Here is a 22,978-nt window from a genome sequence, read left to right on the forward strand (position 1 = left end):
TAAAGCTTTAATAACAAAGCTATCAATGACTAAAACGTAAACCTAAAATTTCATATTAACAAAACAACTTTTGAAATCATTTCCGAGAAAAAAAGCTTTGTAAATTCAGTTTTTATAACATAGAATACAACAACAAAAAATACATTATTTTTAAATAGGGTAATTTTTATGAAATCAAATTGAAATATATATATTTGAACTCAATTCGCTTTTTATTTCAAATAAACTATTTTTTAGTGAGAATAAATTGTGTGACACTTATGGAAAAAATGATAGAAAATGTCTTTCAGAAAAGATATTTTATTATTGTAAACTTACACAAATCTTGTGAAATAACTCTTAGAAGTTAACTAACCGTCGGTTAGTTATTATTAAAACAAACCGTAAAATATCTGGTCTTTAAGATAAACGATTATACTATTTAAAGGGAAAACACCAAAAATCTTTCTTAGGACAGCAAGCAATCTTTTAAAGTTTATTTGAAATGTAATATGCATATCAAGATTTTATGTTATACATATGTTATGTAAATGGTATAAGTTTTATATGATGGTATAAGTTAATACAATAATTGCGGTATAATATGAACCTTAACTTTAGCTTTAATTTCCAGGGGCCGTATTCAAATCTCTCCGTTAAGCTTAACGAAGCGTTAGTCAAAAATTTCTTTTAAATTACATTAATAAATAATTTATTTAAAATTATAATTTTTTAAACATAAATGTATTATTTTGGTATAAGTTTTATTTTAACGAATTTATATAAATTTTCGTCATTTCTTTACTTAGAAATATTGTTATGAAATTTCAGACAAAAGCTCCGTTAAGCTTAACGGAGAGATGAGAATACGGCCCCTGGGGCCGTATTCTCATCTCTCTGTTATAAAATAAAACATTTAATTATAATTTTTTTTATATATATATATGTATATAAATATATATATATATATATATATAAATATATATATATATATATATATATATATATATATATATATATATATATATATATATATATATATATATATATATATATATATATATATATATATATATATATATATATATATATATATATATATATGTATATATAAGTTTTAGTAGTTTTGGTATAAGATCACCACTGAAGAGAATATAATTAGGAAGTTCGCGTCTCTTTTCTTACCAATGTCGCTGGCAGAGCAATCATCGAATCTCGGACCTTCTGGTTATATTTATGTATAAAACCAAGACACTGTTTCAGTTGCTAAAGCGTTGCTAAGCAAATGACTTTACACTATTGCTACTTACTAAATGTCTTATACACTGTTTGTTGTATTTATGCGTTTTGAAGTTAAAAACTTATATGTTGTGTTTTTTCTAGTATTCTTTGAGTGTTTGGTAAAATAAAAAAGCAACTTTTGTTTTGTTATTTTTGTTTATAACAAGAGAATTTTGTTTTAACTTTTGGATTTTCTTTAACTTTTTTCTGTTTCTATGTGGAATACAAAAAAGGCAAAACTAAAAATGTTATTTGAAAAATCGATTTTGCTTCTGTCTTTAACTTGCTACATACTAATTTGAAAAAGTTATTTAAAAACATTTTCAAGTAAATAAGGAAAAAGCTCAATAAAAAAAGCTATCTTTGCTTCGTTTGTGTAACATCCAAAAACAACAGTGATAAAGTACCGATAAAACTGGTAGTGGTAGAACAGCTTTCAAAACAAAATTAAAGTGTATAAAAATTTCTTACCTTCGCTCCATTTATTTAAGCCTGATTGTGACCAATAACTATTATCGTCGTCAAAAAATTTCTTATCAACGCGTATATATCCTTTTGCAATGGATATATAGGATAACAAGTAAAGCAGTAGTTGAGCTGAATACATCATGAAGCTAAAATTAAAATTTTCAATTATTTTAGTATAATTTGTATTAAAAAAATGTTAAAAACAGTATGCTTGTGTTACTACCTTTTAGTTCTTCAGTAGATGTGATTTGAAAAATAATAAAGCACTTTATATATTAAAATTGATGGGCAATATTTCAGGATAAATAATTTCCTGCTCAAATATACGTAATCATAATTATTTTGTAGTTACGGAAGTCTCTTGCTTGATAATAAAAATTAAATAATTGTAAATTATTCATAATTTTACATGAAAAAAAGTGGCCAATATTTTGCCATTGAACTTGTTTATTATAGTCAACATGTACTGTAGCATATTAAGGGTTATTTGCACCCCTCAAAAAAAACAAACGTTTTGCGTTTGTAATGTTAAATCTTTGCAAGCATAAACCAAATTTGTCTCGTGACATAAAGGCAGAATGTGAAATAAGATAATATTAGATTTAAATTTATTAAAACAAGAAATAAATTTTCTAAAAATTCACAGTTCTAAAAATTGTATAAAGTAATTAAAAATTAATTAATGAAATAGTTAATGAAAAAATTAAGAAACATATACAAATGACAAAACGAAAACTAGCGTATTAGATGCAGTTATTTAGAACTGTATTTTTCAAAACTACGTTTTAAAGCTCTTGATAAAGGCTGAGTAGTACCACGCTCACTTTGTTTCACTGCGCAACAACCTTGTTTGTCAAGGTTCATATTTTGGGGTTAAAAGTTTGAGAAAGGGTTGTAACAACATTAAATAAAATAAAAACTGAACAGCCTTTAAGACTGTAGTCTACCTCGGCCTTGGTACGTGAATAAGGTAAAAAAAACTATAACTGCAATTATTGATCAAAAAGTAACTTGATAAATATTGAATTAAAAATAGTTTTAAATAAATTATTCTGAGTCTTTTAAAACACAAAAATCTGCTCAGCTCTAAACTTTCTTGATAAAACATCTTTGCACACCATATTAAATTATTAAACTGCATTTAGTAATTCAATACTGTCTTGTGATCAAACTGCGATTGATACTCTAAAGTGAGTTTTATTTGGGTAGCTAAGACTTTTACTAGAGTCTTCATTGCTTGCGCAGAAACTACGGTTTTATAGTTAAGTATTCTTAAATGCTTCCCAGGTGGACATTATCTGCATATATATAGCATATTGTAATATAAGAAAGAGAGCCCTACCCAAGAAAAGCACAACTTTATTATTCAGAAGGTCAAACTAACTAGTCAAGTGAACTATGACTAATCATACTTTTTAGAAGCTGCTTGGGTAGTCACTCCAAGTGCAAGTTAAACTATGAACTCCTAATTTCTAATTGAAACTTATATCTTTACAAATTAACTGAAGCCATTATTTTTAGTATGAGAACCTAGTTCTAGTGTAAAAAACTGGCATAAGCTACGAAAGCTGTAATTTTTAAGAATATCTTATAATAACTGTTCTAATATGTACTTAAATATTTGTAGGATTAAATCTTTTTTAATTTTGGTAATAGCTTAAGACAACCCAAACCATGTATAAAAAAAAGTCTGAATCAAAATTAATTGACAATATAAAATCATTAGTCAAGTAAAAAATAAATATCTTGACATTAAGGACCTACTTTATGAGGAAAGAAATAATTTATTATTTCTTGCTGTTAAAAAAATAATATCCTAAGTTTTGGCACCAAATTTAAATGTATAAAGATTTGTTAAGTTGAATAAAAAACAAAAACGTAGTATAAAGTTACCATTTAATGTTCACTTTTCAAGGGCCACAGTGGCTTAATTGTAAAAATATATGTTTTGAACCCACTTTTGATAATGCTATTATCATATGTATTAATTATTTTTACTGTCTTGACATTTTTCTTGAAAAAAACTGAGTATATGTTTCTTAAATAAAAATTAAAACTTTTATAGAGTATGCTTTTTTTATAAGGTTTATATGCATGGAAAAATTAAATTTATTTTATTGTTTATCTCAAAGCAGTGTTTTTGTAGTCAGACCTCTATGTTCTAAGCAAACTTTTTTTTTATAAAAAAGACGTGTTAATTAACACGTCTTTTTTATAAAAAAAAGAATACGTAACGTAATTATTAGTTTACAGAGTAAAGGATCTCGATTATGTTGGAAAATATTGGTGTGTAGCAATTTAAATGATTACTTAAACGGTTTATTGTATTAATTGCATAACTAAATTTATTGTTGAATATTAAATGTGTTAGATACGTATCAAATACGATGCGGTTTATAGACGTATGGTAGAGATTTGTGCAAGAATCGACACATAAATAATCGTCAGTCATAAGATTGCATTTTCACATAATTAATTTCCTACAATATATATATATATATATATATATATATATATATATATATATATATATATATATATATATATATATATATATATATATATATATATATATATATATATATATATATATATATATATATATATATATATATATATATATATATATAAATATATATATAATAAGAAATTATGATAAATAATTATGATAAATTCTCCCAAAAAACAATAATATTAATAATTATAATATTTATAATAATAATAATGATAATAATAATAGTAATAACAAATAAATAAAGGAAACTCAAAAAAGGCTATTAGATCTTGTCTCCGGGAACCGCTAACTTTAAAACGCTTTAAATAACTGTCTTAGACAAAATAATGCAAGGTTTAAATTTTAAAAAATAAAAATTAATTAAATAGATAATCACAAACAAAACATTTTATAACATAACATAACAAAAACATAACCAGGTGAATACCTGCTCATTGATAAAAAAATAAAAAAATAATAATGTAAAAAAAAAAAAAAAAGAAAGAAAATGAGATTTTCGAAAAACTTAAATTATATTAGTATAATTTTAGTTTAAAAATTAGTTTTTGAAGATTCCGTTTATAACAATCAAAATTAAATTTTATTAAAGTGATACGCGAAATGAAACAAAAAACTCAAATTAGTTTGAGAAAGTGGTTGTCGAATAAAGTTATAATTTCATAAAATATATTTATTTTTATCTCTTTGTAAGTGCAAGTTACGAAATGATCATATATATAATACAATAAGTGGATTTAAGATTTATACATTAAAAAATAATATTAAAAACTTTTGGCTCAGATAAAAATATTGACAGGTTTCATTTTATGTAAAAGAGATTTGGCTTGAGCAAAAAGGTTTGTGAAATTTATCAGGCGCGCCACATGTTTATGTTGCCGATAGAGAGGTTTAAGTTTAGTTTTATTAATGCTACCCCAAGCAATGTTTGTATATTTATTATTGCAATGAACTAAAGAGTAATATGATCGAATTAAGGTGCTCTTGCTAATAAAGTTTCTTGTTTTGTATAAAATACCTACACTCTAAAATTTTACCGCACAAACCAGTGGTTTTTCCTTAAAAGCGCGGCGTTAATTTTGTCAAAAATCTCCCAACGCGAATTATTCGCGCAACTATCAAAACTAAATGTCATGCAGACTGGAATATTTTTACATTTGGTTCAGTCTACACTAAAATATGTAGTTAAATAACCAAGATTCATGGCTTAATTGGTCAAAAAGTGAATGTTTTAATATGTTGAAATATAAGTTATATTTTTTGTTCATGGAAGAATATATGTATTTGTACATATTCTTCGTATTATTTAAATCAGGACTATAGTAGCCCTATATATATATATATACATATATATATATATATATATATATATATATATATATATATATATATATATATATATATATATATATATATGTATATATATATATATATATATATATATATATATATATATATATATATATATATATATATATATATATGTATATATATATATATATATATACATATAAATATATATATATATATATATATATATATATATATATATATATATATATATATATATATATATATATATATATATATATACATATATATATATATATACAAAAAATACAGTATCATGTAGATATTGTATTTTTTCTTGTAAAAATTGACATTTTTGATTTTCAAAAAGTCTTAAAACCTAAAATAATCTTTGTCACTCGATTTAAAATTTTTTTGATAATATATATTTTGTAAAAATAATATTTATTAGTAGGTATAAATAATATATATAAATTTGTATGATAAATGTTTACAAATATCTTAACTTGCAATGTGTAACTTCTTTTTTTTTTTTTTTTTTTTAAACATCTTTGCTTCCAACAAGGCTGCAAGCAGCCACTAATTAAAGTTGGAAGTTACTGAAAGAGAAAAGATGAAGATTGTAGAGCAAGATAACGATTGACGGACGACTTAAAAGATTGCAAATTATATGAATCAAGAAAGCAAGATAAAGGAAGCGAATTCCAAAGAGCTGATGTTCGAGGAAAAAAACTAGACGAATAAGCGTTTTTGGAGCACTAAGGAACAGTCACAGAAAAAGGATAAAACTTAATTGAATGACGAGTAACACGAGAATGAATTATAGTAGATGGCACAAGAGACGCTAGCTTTTTAGAGCAGTGCCCATTATAGTATTTGTAGAAAAGAGAAAGAGAAGCAACATTACGACAATGTGATAATGGTTGGAGGTTGGCTGCAAGAGCAGGTCCAACTATGTTTACAATGCGTTTTTGCAGCTTGTCTAAAAGAGAAAAGGCATCTCTAGAAGAACCGCCCCAAATATGACAACAATATTCCATACAAGGCCGGATTTGAGATTTATAGAGATAGAGAATAGAATCCGAAGTAAGAAAGTGACGAGCTCGATAAAGAGATGCAACCTTAGCAGATGCTAATTTTGCAACTGATTTGATATATGGTTTCCGAGAAAGATTGGAAGTAAGAATTAATCCTAGAAGATGAAGAGTAGGTTCATAAATATAGGAAGATCTAAATTATTGCGATAACGATTGGCTGAAAAAAATTGAGTTTTATCTGAATTAAAGTTCACCAGCCACTGTGAGCCCCATGCTGTAGCAAAAGTGAGATCGTTTTCAAGCTCAAATGCCCCCTCCAAGCAATCAGAGGGTGTTGGTTTCTTATCACGACAAGAATAAATGGTAGTATCATCAGCAAACAATGCCACCTTAGATGTTAGAATATCTGGAATATCATTAATGTAAATTAAAAAGAGTTTAGCGCCAAGGATAGAACCTTGAGGAACCCCTGAAGTTACAGAATAAGAAGAAGAGTGTTGTTCACCGAGGACAACTTTTATGCTACGATTGGAAAGGAAGAATTCAATGATCTTAAAGATGTTGCCGGATACACCGTAACAAGAAAGCTTATGGAGAAGACCAGCATGCCAAACTTTGTCAAAAGCTTTTGAAATGTCAAGAGCGATGGCCTTAACCTCTCCACCTTCATCTAATGCACGATAAAACCTGTCAGTTATTACTGTTAGCAAATCAGCTGTAGAACGAGAAGATCGAACTCCATTTTGATGGTCAGAAAATAAGTTATTAGATTCAAGATGAGAAATTAAGTGTTTGTTAATTAAAGATTCAAAAACCTTGCTTATGATAGGAAGAAGACTAATGGGACGGTAGCTAAACGAATCAGATCGCTCTCCAGAATTTTTGAAGATAGGGATAACAGATGCCGCTTTCCAGCAGGCTGAAAAGCAAGACTCTGATAAGCACTTGTTGAATAGTTTTGAGAGTAAAGACGACAGCTCCGGAGAACACTTCTGCGAGACAATAACAGGTATGTTGTCCGGGCCACAAGCTGTAGAAGAGTCTAGACAGGAAATCACTTTAGATACTGATGCTGGAGTGATATAAATGTCAAGCAATGGATCAACCTGTTTGTTGGCAATATCAGGTAGAACGCAACTAATGGAATCAAGAGATGATATTGATGAAAAGTTTTTAGCAAACAATTCAGCTTTGTTTTTAGGTGAGGTGACAAAGTCTGAACCATACAAGAGAGGTGGAATTATAGATTTGTCCTTATTATTGATATTATTAAAGATTCTCCAGAAGTCACGAGAGTCTAATTTTTGAGATGAGATACGAGATTTCATGACCTGAGAATAGCCACTCAGAGTGGTGAGCATTAAAGTCACCAACAACAATTATATTAGCTAATGGATAAAGAGAGAGGGCTTGGTCAATATGATCAGAAATAACGTCAAAAAGTGTGCAGCCTAGAGTTGAAGGAAAACAATATAGAACAAAGAGAAAGGCAATAGAGTGAAGTGGTGCTAAACAAAAGCTCATGAAAGAATAGTCTGTGGATTTAAACCTAGTTTCACGACAAATGGGTGAATTCTTACGAATGTAAATGCCCAGGCTAAGCATGTGACTATTAGAGTCTTTACGAATTAGAGGAAGATAACCATCAACACTAAGATCACAAGATGAGACAGCCGAACTCAAATTAGTCTCACAAAGAGCAAGTAGGTCTGGTGAACTTCGCAAGAGATAAGATTCAACAGAAGAAAAGTTACTTCGAAGACCACGAATATTAGTGAATGATTGGTTTAGAGAACTTGGTGATGATGATGGTTTTTTGTGTTTTATAGTTTTTGGTACTTTATTCATTTTTAAATTAGATTGAAGAACTTGACTTATAGCATATATAGTACTCAGAACACTGTTTAATAGCCCAAGCAATTGCTTCATTATTTCTAATAAACCCTAAGCCGTAACAAAGGGCTCCAAATGTGGCCTCCGCAATGCACACCAAAAGTACAAACAGGGACACCATCCATGCGCAACATGGCACTGTTAATACTTTGATATTTTTCAGTTGTTGATGGAATCAGCCTCTCTGAGAGCTACCACAGAGTTTGGGAAACCTGACTACCAGCCGGCCTCAGAACCATAAATCTGAGTTTTTGAGCTGTACCCTTATTAGGAGATAATAGAATGAATTGCCTAGTCATAAAAACAGAGACCCAAGCAAAACCCATGCATAGAGTCAAGAAGATCCAGCATTCAACATCCTAAACTGGAAACAATGTATTAAAAATACATCTGCGCCAGCCTAATAGATGAAGAAGGGGTGCGAGGCTGGTCAACAGATAGAATCTGCTTACCCCTTAAGTCTTTGCCTAGGAGGCCTTCTATAAGACAGTAGCCGGGTGCATTTAACATCGGCCCAAGATGAGTATTTTTATCGAGACACCATCTCTAGCCTTTACTCAACCAAGTGCGCCAAGGCAGGGGGTGTTTTAAATCGGAGTTGGCATCTCCTAGCCTTTGCCTTAAAGGCGTATCCTACAAGGCAGCAGGACATGAAGCAGATTGTACTGGGTTACATGTTACCAGTAGCAGGATAATCTGATCTGACTGTAACATTAGTGGCTACACATCAGTGTTGTTCATGTTTAACCGAGAAATCCAACCAGATCATTCTATGAAGTAAGTTAATGTTTGTTCTACTTTATCGTGTTATTTATGATATTTAAACACACTAAATATTACTTTTTATTTTATTTGGCTGAGGTAAGCAGGCTTACCTCAGCCAAATAAACAAAATAAAAAAAAAACAACCGCTTTTATTAGATTTTCATAATTGTTTATATTAATTAATATTTTTGTTTTGTATTTTTTTGTTATGTTTTATTTTGTAAATATGCGTTTCAAAGTTATGTTTTCATTAGATTTTAAAATTGTATGCAAAAGATCTGGATTTTATTCTGCATTTTTTTTTGTATACTTGGATCATAAGTTCATAAAATATTTTTATGAAGGATAAATTTTTTACTTGGTTACATATTATTTGCTTATTATTAAGTTATTATTAAATTGATAAATGTTTTTTATTATTGATTACAAGTTTTATTATTAAAAGACTTCAAGGAATGTAAATACTAGTACTAATGTGAATAAAAAGTATTAACAGCTACAAAAAAGTGTTTTAGGAATTACAATTAATTAGTATTTTTAAACAGGATGTTTGAATATAATGTTACATTAAATTAGTAATGAACTAAAGTGTTAACAGAATTTTCTATTTTTACAAATTTAAATGTTTTCTGTTAATAATTTTTCATATATATATTGGTGTGTATCTTAAAAAAACTGTGTTTCTATCATTTATATTCATTAATATCCATTTACATGTTTTTTGTTCAAAAACAGGAGCATTTTGTAGTTTGTTTTTCAAAGTTGATAAACATCTGATACAAGGTATCAGATATACCTTGTATCAAATTATGATAATCTGATACAAGGTATCAGATTATTATTAACCTTGATGTTTGGATTAAGGTTATCTAAGTAAAATCATGATATATAAAACACCCAAGCAAGTATTTTAAATTTCTAAATAAGTGCCACAAATGTAATGACTTGCAAAATTGGAACTGCAAGCACTGTAGGTTGCAAAGCTGCTTAATTGTATGGGTTTTTATTAAAAAATTTGCTGGCAAATATCATAAAGAATATACAAGCATTTATTATTTAGTGATAATGATAGTTTCATATCTGAAAATTATTTTTCATTTTGATTTTCATTTGATTTATTCATAATAGTTATTAATTTTTTTTTAGACTTGGCTTTTATTTATATAATTTTTAGATAATTTTATATAACCTTCATGAAAAAGATAGCATATTCAAAATACAAAAGTAATGTATTTCTATTAGTTTTAATAAATATTGTGTGTTATAAAAATATCAACAAGAAGACACCTTTTCTGATGTTATGTTATCTATTTATTGTGAATAAATTAAGGTGTAGATGTATATAGTAGTTCTAATGGTTGAAGGTTAAGTTATTCTATTGGTTTAAAATTAAGTTATTCATTTGGTTTAAGATTAAGTTAAGCCCAAGGTTAGCTATTTAATCCACGACATATCTAAAGTCATTCAACAACCTATTTAAATTTCAATGTGTGTAGCTTTATAAATGAGAACAAATTAAATGAAAATAAAACATGTATGATAAATTTATAGGACAGTAGTAATTTTATATTCTTGTTTTTTAGGTATTGACTGGCAGTACTTGACGGCTTACCTTTCTGCAACGAGGTTAAAAGAACTACAAGTCAATTTAAAATATTTTTCATAGCAGCGTGTTCTAAGAAGAACTTTATTTTATTTTCTAATTAGATTACCTATATTTCATTATCTCTTTAAACTGATTACGGAGATTATTTAATGCTGGTTTTTTACCAAATTTTAAAAAATTTTAAAAACCAAGTTTAAAAAATTATTTTACTTATAGATTTTTAGTTTTTTAATAAATAATTTTTATTCAGGAGAATAGTTATATATTAGAGTGTCCATTTTTTGTTATAGTTTTTCTGTAAACATCAATTTGATATTATTTTATCAATGTGAGAGTATAATCTCAAGATATAATTTAAAAAAATGGTAGGATGAGATATATAGTGATCCATTCGCTTGTTTGCTTATAAATCAAATTTAAGTTTAGCGCAAAATGTCTGTACCAATAGAAACCACTCACAGAATACTTTTGATATGATTGGTCTATTAAAATTTCATATTTATTTTAACATGGTTTCCACTAACTACAACTGCGAGTTTGAAAACGCGCAAAATTGCGATCGGGAGATTTTTGGATAAAAATTAACGCCGTGAAGGTTTTTCATCAATATAGACACCTAAAAAAATTGTTACTAAAACTCTTATTATATCATTGATAAAAAGATAAGGCAAGTTACTAGGTAGCAAGTATCTTTCAGAAATTTTGACTCGTTCAATGGTCGTGTTGCTGAAATGTCATAATGATAGAAACGAAAATTATGAGTTGTTAGCAAACTTAACTGTCATTAGGTTGAAAGCTCTAGATAAATCATTAATATATATTAAAATAGAAGAGGTACTCATATTGATCCTTGAGGATCTCCAAATGTAATACTTAACAAATTAAATGATGCGCTCTCATCCGCATAAACAAATTGCTTTCGATTATATAGATAACTTTTTAGCTAAACTAATGTATTTTCAGTAGTTCCGTACCACTCTAAATTTTTTTATAAAAATTTTACGATCAATTATTTTAAAAGCTTCTGCTAAATCCATGAAAACATCTAAAGTAAAATCAATGTAAATTCTATGAAAACACCCAAAGTAAATTTAGAATTTTTAAATGAGTTTAAAATGTTCCAGTAAATTAAAGAATTGCATATTCATTAGATTTGGTTTTTGGAATCCATGTTGATTGCTGTATAATAAATTGTTGATTATAAGATTGCCAGTCGTGACCCGGGAGGCCGTACGTCTATTTATTGTATTTCTTAAAAAATTAGGTTTCAGATTTTTGTATGTAAAAGCTTTCTGCCAGAAAGTCCTACTGGTTATTTAAAAATTTCCTTAAGTTCTACTATTTTTGTGACTAGACACACGCCCCACTGGTTGATGGTTGTTTATTGATAGAAAACATAAAAAACGCATAATATTGACATACAGCTTCTTGGTTCTCAGCTGACAAAATGATTTTAAATTTAGTTTTACAAAATTTTAAAACTTAAGAAAATACAGAAAGTAATGAAATTGGACGATAGTTACTAATGTTCTCATTATCACCACCTTTTAATATTGGTATAGCTTTCTCGAATTTTAGAGCTTGTGGAAAAAAAAAAATTTTATTGGTATTGAGGAGTATACCTTTGAATACATCAAATGAGTTTAATATAATGTTGGTAATAAAATTACATTAACAAATTAATCAATAAGCAATTATTTAAAAGGTTTAATTTATTATCAAATAAGTACGCTAATCCCCGGATTTAAAGTCGACTCTTTCATTTGTGTGTGTGTGTGTGTGTGTGTGTATATATATATATATATATATATATATATATATATATATATATATATATATATATATATATATATATATATATATATATATATATATATATATATACATATATATATATATATATATATATATATGTATATATATATATATATATATATGTATGTATGTATGTATGTATGTATGTATGTATGTATGTATGTATGTATGTACGTATGTATGTATGTATGTATGTATGTATGTATGTACGTATGTATGTATGTATGTATGTATGTATGTATGTATGTATGTATGTATGTATGTATGTATGTATGTATGTATGTATGTGTGTATGTATGTATGTATGTATGTATGTATGTATGTATGTGTGTATGTATGTATGTATGTATGTATGTATGTATGTATGTATGTATGTATGTATGTATGTATGTATGTATGCATGTGTGTGTGAAAAAACTAAAGTTATGTTTAGCCAAATTGTTTTGTTTAATGATTTTGTTTAATAATTATGTTTTATGGATAGATTTTGCTACTTTTAGACAATACTTTTAAACAATATCAATGATTAGTTAAAGGAAGTTTATTTTATAAGAATTTTATATACTTTTATTTATACTGTTTTATTTGCTACTTCAGACAGTTCTATCAAACAATGTTAATAAACGGTTTACGGAAACTAATTATAATGAGGAAATTCTTTTATGTAATAACGTTAACTTCCAGTATTTTTTTATTTACAATTGGAATATCTAATTATTTTACGTAACCGTTAACATTTTAACAATTATAAATTGCTTCTAACATCTTTTTCATCTATTAATATTATAGATTTTTTATTAAATAGTTATTTAACAAAATTCGCCGGTTATTTAACATGATGTATAAATACCGCAATAGAATTAGTCATAGATAAATTAAAATTTATCTAGGACTTTATCTATTGCGGCATTTGTAAATCATGATAAGTAACCGGCAAATTTTATTTAACTTTTCTAATCTTATTTAAATGAAGCCGAATACGGAATCGTAAACTCGTAAACTTCGTAAACGTAAAATCGTAAAATCGTAAACTTTGCTTACAAATTTTAACAAATATATGGTATTCGTTTAACTTTAGTTACGAAATTTCGGCCACATAAAACTTCGGTCATTAAATACAGTGAACCCTCTACATAAGCAACTCACTTGAACCAATTTCAATAAAAAAGTTTCTGATTGGGAAAAGTTGCTTATAGGGAAAAAAGGAGTATAAAAATACTTAGCGTCTGGAAAATATTTTCACATGTTTCTTTTACTAACTAAACTGTGTAGAATAAATAAATTCAGTTTTATTTTGCAAAAGAAAATTATTATTATCATATAAGCGTAGTTATTAATTATATTTAAAAAGAAATACAAAAATAGTTTTAATAAATCTTGGTTAAGTACGGCATTATTTGCCAAAACAAACGAAAACAATCACATATATTTGCTCATGATAGCTTTTCTGTTTCGTCATAATTACAGCTGCGAAAAATAAAATAGCACCACGACCAAAAATTGGTTGAAATTAAAAGTTTTAAATATTTTTGATAGTTTGAAAATCTTTTAAATACATATTTAAAAGCAAAATGGCTTATAATTTTTATAAAAAACAAAATATACAAGTTTTAATACATAATATTCATTTATTAAACAAAAATTCAAAAAAATCAAATAAAACGCAAAAAAAACGATAACACCACAGCTTTAATGTGTACTTTATTTTATATCCTACGGTCTAGCCACAGGGCACCGCGGAAGTGCATTTAACCAGGAAGTTCACGCCTTCTTCCTTACCGTGACGCGAAAATATGTCTAAAGTCCGTTTCGATCTCGGATCTCCTGATTAAGTGGCCGTGGCGCAGTGGTTAGAGCAAGTGCTCTAACCACTGCGCCACGGCCATTAAAATAAGGAAACATTATGGATCAATTGTTTTAAACATTTTACAATAAATATTAGTTATTTCTTAACATATTAGTATTTTGTAGCGTGACCTTTATTGGCTACACAACGTCTTGGCATCTAGTTAACAAAGTTCTGACATTGCTTTAGCGGAATTTCACTCCATGTCTCCTTAACTACGTTCCAAAGTGACTCCTTTGCGGTGGGTTTGGCAGCAGCAACCACCTCCTTTACGTCAGTCCACAAATTCTCAATTGGGTTAAGATCTGGCGACTGTGCTGGCCACTCCATAACGTTCATTTTATGCTCCTCAAACCAATTCTTCGCCTTCTTGATAGTGTGCTTTGGGTCATTGTCTTGTTGGAACACCCAGGACAACGGCATTTCATAGTCTGCATACGGCAACATCACTTTATCCGATATATCGACATAAACGTGTTGGTCCATAATAGTAGCAATGTGATGAATGGGCCCTACTCCGTAATAAGAAAAGCATGCCCATATCATTATGATACAACCTCCATGTTTAATAGTTTTGATGGTATATTTTGGATTGTATTCTGCATTCGATGGTATTCTGACGTACGCCCGAGAGCCTTTTCCACCGTAAAGCACAATCTTACTTTCGTCTGTCCATAAAACATTCCTCCATTTTTCGAGTGGCCAATTTAAGTGTTTTTTAGCTAACGCAATACGCTTTACAACATGTCTGGCAATTAGAAGTGGAACTTTTCTGGGGCTACACGCTTTTAATCCATTAACTTGCAGACAACTTCGAACTGTTTGTACTGTTGCATCAATGTTAAAGTCCTTTTTCAACTCGGTAGCTGTTTTAAAAGGTTCCTTTTTAGCCTGTCGGACTAAGCGATTGGCTAGCAATGTTGAAATAAAGCGTTTTCGACCACGTGTTTTAGGCTTTTCTTGAAATTTATGGCATTTCTTATCATTTTATTGGAACACTCAACTAAACGACCAACTTCTCTATAAGATTTCCCTGCTGATATCAACTTTCGGATCATTTCTCGTTTTTCTGCACTGCAATGCTTTCAGCGTCTCATTTTTATATGTAAATATCTCCTACTCATACGCACTAACATAGAACGAATAAAACAGCAACAAAAAAACCAGACGCTTGCAATTTTCACAATTATTTTTACCATTTTCAGAGTATTTTACAACAAAAGAGTGTGTGGTGCTATTTTATTTTTCGGTCAGATTTGGCATTTATGATTAAAATCGAGCAACATCAAGCAGTTTTTTTCCCAAAATGATTTGTTTTAGAAAATAAACATGTTAGCTAATATTTTAAACAGCAAAGCTTTAAAAAAATTTTATTTTGCATGGTGTTTTCTTAACAAAAAGGAAAATACGCTTAGTGGTGCTATTTTATTTTTCGCAACTGTATATATTTGTTCAGGCAAAATGCCACTTTCAGCAATATAATTTTTAAATGAATTTGCTAGCTCCTCAGTGGATGACATACTCTCTCCACAAACAGAGAAAATCCGTAGACCGTGGCGTTTTTTAAATTTTGTTAACCATCCATCTCTTGCTACAAATGTTTCAGGTCCATTATTTAATCTATTTACTTCGAGTGCTTTTAATATTATCATTTTATTTGGAACTAAATCATTTACAGACCTTCCAATCTATTTTTTTTAAAACCTTGACATTCATTAAAAAAAACCTTGAGATTTACACAAAAACCTTGGGAAGCGTAAAATTAAAAAAAAAAGGGCTTTTTTTCAAACAAGAAAAATTAAAATAGAATGAAAAGATACATTTTATAAGTAAATAAATAATATTTATTCATTATGTTTAGCATTGTACATTTCTGTTGCTTTTTTTGATGTTTTTAACAGCTGTTAAGATGGTTTCCATTGAAAACACGGTATAGTAGCCTCGGGAAACATTGTTTTCATAGCTAAAATACTTGATCATGTCCCATCCAACTTTAATGCTGATCTCTCAAGTCATTTGTTTTTTTTTACAATACTAAACAATCGTTCTAACTCAGCGTTACTGTGGGGAATAATGAGAACAATTTCAGCTAATTTTGGTAGCAGTTTAAAACGTTTAACTAAAGTGTTGCGAATAACCATTTTTGAAATATAGTACCATAAAACGTCAATTCTGTAGTGAAACAAAGGCTCACCTCCAATATCATCAAGAACCTTTTCAGGTATCTTAGCTTCCTCAAAAATATTATCATCAAAATCATTGTTCTTTAAAATCTGATAATCGCTAAACTCCTCATACAATTCATCAGGTTTAATACCATTCATCAAGTGTGGGAACCGGTCAAAAAATACTGAACTTGCTCCCACTTCGAGTTTTCACGGTCTAAAACATCCACCCAACCAGCATTAACAATTAAATCGTCATTAAGAGGAAATTTGTGCTTAATATATTTAAGAGACGACTTAAAAAAATAGTAAGCATCATGAAATTCTTTATATTGTTTTTGTGAAATTCCTGTTTCAAAGGCTGAGTTTTTGTTTTGTTAGAACTCCAAGATAAATATCTTGAGTATCAATATAATTTTTTGAATCTTTTAAGTCTATTTCTAAAACCAATGAAATGTTTTTCAGTTTGTTTGGTAGAATAATGCGCTTAGCCAGCTTTTTGCCTAGACTTTCCATTGCTGATTTTAGACAATGAATTGTTAGCTCTTCTCATTGCAATAGTAGATTGAAATGTAAAAACAAAGGTAATGCTGAAGTTAGAAAAAGCATTGATAGATAGATGATTTAACTCCTTGATGATGAAAAGTTAGTTTTTTAACACACGGATCACAGTAAAATTGGTAAATATTACCTTTAACAGCCCTAACAGGGTAATCTTGGCACCATGTTGAGTTAAATTTGCGGTAATCCTGCAGTTAAGCGGCCTAAAATAAATTTATTTTTTCGCTTGCTGCGCTTTCGTGTGAAGACTTGCTCAAAGTAGTGACTTTTTAATATAAACAAAAGGAATATTTATTGGCTTCAGTGCATAAATCGACTATCTTATAGCCTGCTGCTACAAGAGAGTGCTGCTACATCGACTATCTTATAGCCTGTTGCTACAAGGGAGTGCTGCTACATCGACTATCTTATAGCCTGTTGCTACAAGGAAGTGCTGCTACATCGACTAAGGGTTTGGCATGGGGCAGCATCTTTTTTTTTTATTATTATTTCACTTAATATTTCTAATGTTTAAAAAGCATCCTCTGACGAGAGTGCATCAAGCGAAAAAATAAAATTATTTTAGGCCGCTTAACTGCAGGATTACCACATTTGCATTTATATGTTTGCTTCGACACCATTTTTAAAAATTCAGATTTTATTTATTATATAAAAAAACTCATGTTTAAAGTTATTTACAAGTCGGAGCCGGTTTTATGATCTGTTTTGTTCACTTAATACTCATTAGTTTTTGATGTAATCACAATCTTTTTCAAAATATATATTGTTATTATTTTAAGCTAAAATATTAGAAGTAAATTGAAAAAAAAAGTTCTTTGGAAAATTTTTAAAATTTACCGTGAGAATGTTGGATCAACCGTGAGGTTCGTTATAAAACCGCAAGTCTCACGGTAAAGCCGTGAGAGTTGGAAGGTCTGCATTTAATTATTACTGTCTTCAGTAATTTTATTTTAAATTCAATTTTATTGTCTTCAATCCCTTAATCTCTGATTCACATTGAATTTTATTGTCTTCAATCATTTAATCTCTGATTCACATTGAATTTCATTGTCTTCAATCACTTAATCTCTGATTCACATTGAATTTTATTGTCTTCAATCACTTAATCTCTGATTCACATTGAATTTTATTGTCTTCAATCACTTAATCTCTGATTCACATTGAATTTTCTTCTAAATTTTCTTTTACTCTACTTGTTGTAAATTTAGCAACTTCGTTAAACTTTATATTTACAAATTTTCTTTGTTTTCTTACCATTTTCCTTTAAAATAGATTTTTATTTAACGAAATTGGACGTCTTTTTTTCTCCTGATTCATATTTTACTAGCAGAACGTAACCCGTAATACGGGTTATGGTCTGTCTGTTACATAATTAATTTATAGTGGTTGTTTTCCACAATTTAAAGTTGCGAAACCTTAACTAATACCCTTTTAGAAAGATATCTTCAAATTGAAAAAATTAATCCATCTGTAAAATTAGCATAAAAAGTATGAGGTAAAATAATTTACCAATTATTTAACATTATTTGAGTAATTTAAAACTGACATAGGTCATATCAGTGTAAGGCAGAACTATTTTCCTCGACATTCCTAAGTTCAACACGATACGTTTTAGTTACTGACACAAAATAATAACACTTCTTCATGCTTTAAATTGACGAAAATATCAACTAAATTCTTGTAATATTTTTTATAACATGGACTTTAATTATTTATTAAGATTAATATGAAGTTAACTTATATTGTACAGGAGTTATTAATTTTTTGGTATCCCCTTGATTAATTTTTCTTTAAAAAAAAATTGTTATCTTAAAAACGTTAAATGTACACAACTAAATAAATTTATTAAAAATAACTAAGTTTATTATAAATAACTAAGCAATTGAGTACAAATACGTTTCAAACAAAAAAAATTTAATTTACAATCAAACATGTGTATTACAAATTTAAAAAAATATGTAAACTTTGATCTTTTATATTGCATTAATGCGTCATACGACAAACCTAAAATAAAAATTGTAACAGATAAATAGACATAAAAGAAAAAACAAACTGGAAAAGAATTTACCTGCTTTTCGGTAACCTGTTGTCATACTTCAGTTGCTGTCATGATGCAGTTTGTCGGTGTTGTTTAATGACGTTATTTCATGTTGGCTTTTAGTAAACTTTAGTTTAATTTAAAAGACGTCACAATAGATTTAAAATATTTTAATTAAAAAGCAAAATAACAAATGCTTCAAGGAGCCAAACTATAAAAATTAAAGATGAAAAATCAAATTAAGATATAAATATATTGCATTTTTATAGCTAAATATATCGTCTTGGCTTATAGTAAATTTTAAAAGCAGTGAGTTCAATAAATTAAACTACCAATTATTTTTAACAATAGAATGTAGCATCATTATGTTATGATAATTGGATGAATCAATTTAACTATATTTAAGTTTAATTGTAAAAAAAACAAATAAAATTTCAATTAAAAAAGATCAAAACAAATCAAATATACAACATATACTATTATTATAACATATATTATTAAAAAAAAAATTACAAATAAAAAAATTTACAAAATTAAAAAAACTAAAAATAAAAAAAAATCACTGAAGAAAAAGCAGCAACAAAAAAGTTATGAATATCACTGATAGAAGACATTTACAACCTTTTGGTTGTTTTTTTTCTAAAATTACAAATAGAAGTATAAAATAAAAATTATAAGTATTAGCAATTTTATTTAATCAAAATATAAAGCATAACATTACCATTTTCACAGGTAACAGAAGACGATGCCAAAAATATTAAAAAAAAAAAAAATTAGAGTAAAATAAAAATGGTTAAACATGTGAAAATTTTATTTTAATAAAAGTATGAGTAAAACGCGAACAGTTAAAAAATGTCATATTTATTAAATAATTATTTCACCTATTGCACATATTTCTCCTTACAAAATATAACATATAAAACACAGCCCTACCAGTTATGCTTCTACCAGACACTAAAGACAAAAAAATAATCGATAAAATAATATTTACATATAATATATATAGTTATAATTTTTTACCTATTCCCCTCATTTCCTCCATAAAGTTGTCTAAAGTAAGAAAAAAGATAACTGAAGCTGAAACTAACTAAAAATAAACTAAAAATAACTTTAAACTAAAATAAACTTTTAATCCTAATATCTGTACCTCAGAAGACAAAGGTTGGTTGTCCAGTTTTTTGTGAAAATGAGACCTTTATAGTTTTTTCAGTATCAACAGAGGTATAAAGACTGTTGTCCTACAACAATGTGAAACAAAGTTAGGTCAATATAAATAGTCTGGTGTCCCCACAATGTTCAAAGGAAAAACGTCTGTTGTCCAGAAATGACTTTTTACTTTTATTATTCAACTTTTTATTTTTTATTTTTGTCAAAATTATATTTCATGTGCCTCAAGACAAATTAAATAAAATAGGAAAAAAATAGCATAGATTTAACCATCAAGAATAAGCAATTGCTAAAATGTGACAACCAACCTTTGACTTTTGAGGTACAGATATAAATGCTTCATTTATTTAACAATACTAATCATACAATTTATACTTAGTTTTTTTTCCAACCTTGAAGAAAAAATAAAATAAAGCTTAAGTACTTGAAGTTTTAAAATTCCAGATACAGTAAAAATAAACAAATATTATCCTATTAAAAATATCTAATAACAAAAACACTGACTTATTTCACTCTTCAATTCTGTGTCTAAACAATAAAAGCACTTTCATTTCTGTAATGATTAACTTGCCTATTAGCATTTCCATTTTCTAAACTAATATCTGCTTCTAGCCTAATATCATCCATTTAAACTTCACTTTAAATTGAAAGTAGTAAAAAATCTTAAACGAATCTTGAAGATTGTGATCTTTTCTAAATAATTTTTTTTTCTACTCTAAATAGCACATACAAATAACTTTTAGATATAACAAACTGTCATTTAAAATAAATTATACAATAATCTTATGACTTTAATATATATATATATATATATATATATATATATATATATATATATATATATATATATATATATATATATCATATATATATATATATATATATATATATATATATATATATATATATATATATATATATATCAGCTAGGAGATGTTTGAAAAAAAATTAACCAAGCAAATAATAATAATTAATTCTTCATTATATAACTTGTTTCTGTTGTCATCCTGTAACCATTAATAATGGTTACAGGAACTTATTGATTACAGGTTTTATTTATTGGTTACAGGTTACTTATTGAAAAAGATGGTTTCAACAAAAATATATATTGAGTATAATTCATCTTCCCCTGTTTATAGTTCTTGCTCTGTTCTAACAAATGATTGGTCTATGGCAGTAAAGTTGATAACTGATGCAAGTGATTAGTTAGATACAAGTAAATAATGCCATTATTTACTTGTATCTAACTAATCACTTGCATCAGTTATCAACTTTACTGCCATAGACCAATCATTTGTTAGAACAGAGCAAGAACTATAAACAGGGGAAGATGAATTATACTCAATATATATTTTTGTTGAAACCATCTTTTTCAATAAGTCTTTGTTTGATAACAAATACTTATTGAACTCATAAATTGGAAAATTGGTCACGGCACAATGATTTATTAACATAAAAAAAGGCTTTTTCTTTTATAAATAAAATAGAGCCTTAAACTTGATCCCGAATAGGGATACTGTCAAGCTTTATCCAAATGAAAGCGTTTAAAGCATCAGATAAATAAGATTAACATAAGGAAATTTGTTTATATTTGTGAGAAACAAATATATATGATCCAGCTGGCCAAATTTTTAATTTGGCTTCACAATCATTTCTCCCTTTCTTAAACTAGAAAACATTTTTTTTGGACTACATTATTGATAGTGTCGCAATTCTTTTACTTTTTAAACGTCAAATTTAAATTCAAGGAATAATTTCTTGTGTAGTAGAAACCAATATACTTTATGACCTTAATGCAATTTAACGGTCGCAACTTTCGTTTTCGCAAGTTTGGATGCGCGCGCATTTTTCCATATTGTGTAATGAAGAGAAGAGAACACGTGTTGTTTGAGCATTTTCAATAAATTGGTAGAATGACAAAAAAAAATTTACATTTAATAGTTTTTACATTTTCAGTTCTAAATATACTCAAAATTTAAGTATTAAAAATGAAATTTTTATAAAAACTAAGTAAAAATCTCCAAAAGAGGAGATTTTATGTTTTTTTCTGAAATCCCCCGGAGGCTTATTTTTTGCCTTAAAATCCGGAGATCTCCGGGCAAATCCAGAGATATGGGAACCCTATCATTAAGATAATTACTACAATTACAAAAATAATTACAATTATAATATGAAATAAGAAACACTACAATTATAATGTGATTTTAATGATGATTATTTATCTTGGTATGATTCTTTATGTAATATTTCTAAACTAATAAATAATTAAATTCCAAAGGGTAAAAATTTTTAACTCGCTTTATAGATCTTTCTCTAATGACCGCGCGCATTTTGAGAACGCGCTCTTTCAAATTCAGAAAAGCCTTGTAATTAATTAAAACTACTTTAAAAACAAAAGTGAAACAACGTTGAACGTTGACTCTATTACAGTATTAATATTAAGATAAATTAATTTCGGACAAAAAATTTTTTGATATTAAAATACTTGTAATATTGAAATAAATTTTTAATTATTGCTACCTCATGTATTTATA

General features: G+C 27.6%; 1 protein-coding gene across 1 annotated transcript in view; it reads right to left on the reverse strand.

Annotated features, from left to right (window-relative positions):
- The window catches only part of LOC136078223 (uncharacterized), a 45,965-nt gene that overhangs the window by 12,128 nt on the left and 10,859 nt on the right, over window positions 1-22,978 (reverse strand). Inside the window, exons 2-3 of the mRNA XM_065793482.1 lie at window positions 1,952-1,972; window positions 1,732-1,874 (exon numbers count right to left, since the gene is read on the reverse strand). Of these exons, the coding sequence (XP_065649554.1) occupies window positions 1,732-1,870 (139 nt within the window). The 5' untranslated portion in view covers window positions 1,871-1,874; window positions 1,952-1,972. The remainder of the gene's footprint in view (window positions 1-1,731; window positions 1,875-1,951; window positions 1,973-22,978) is intronic.

Source organism: Hydra vulgaris, chromosome 03 (genome assembly GCF_038396675.1).
Source record: "Hydra vulgaris chromosome 03, alternate assembly HydraT2T_AEP".
NCBI lineage: Eukaryota > Metazoa > Cnidaria > Hydrozoa > Anthoathecata > Hydridae > Hydra > Hydra vulgaris.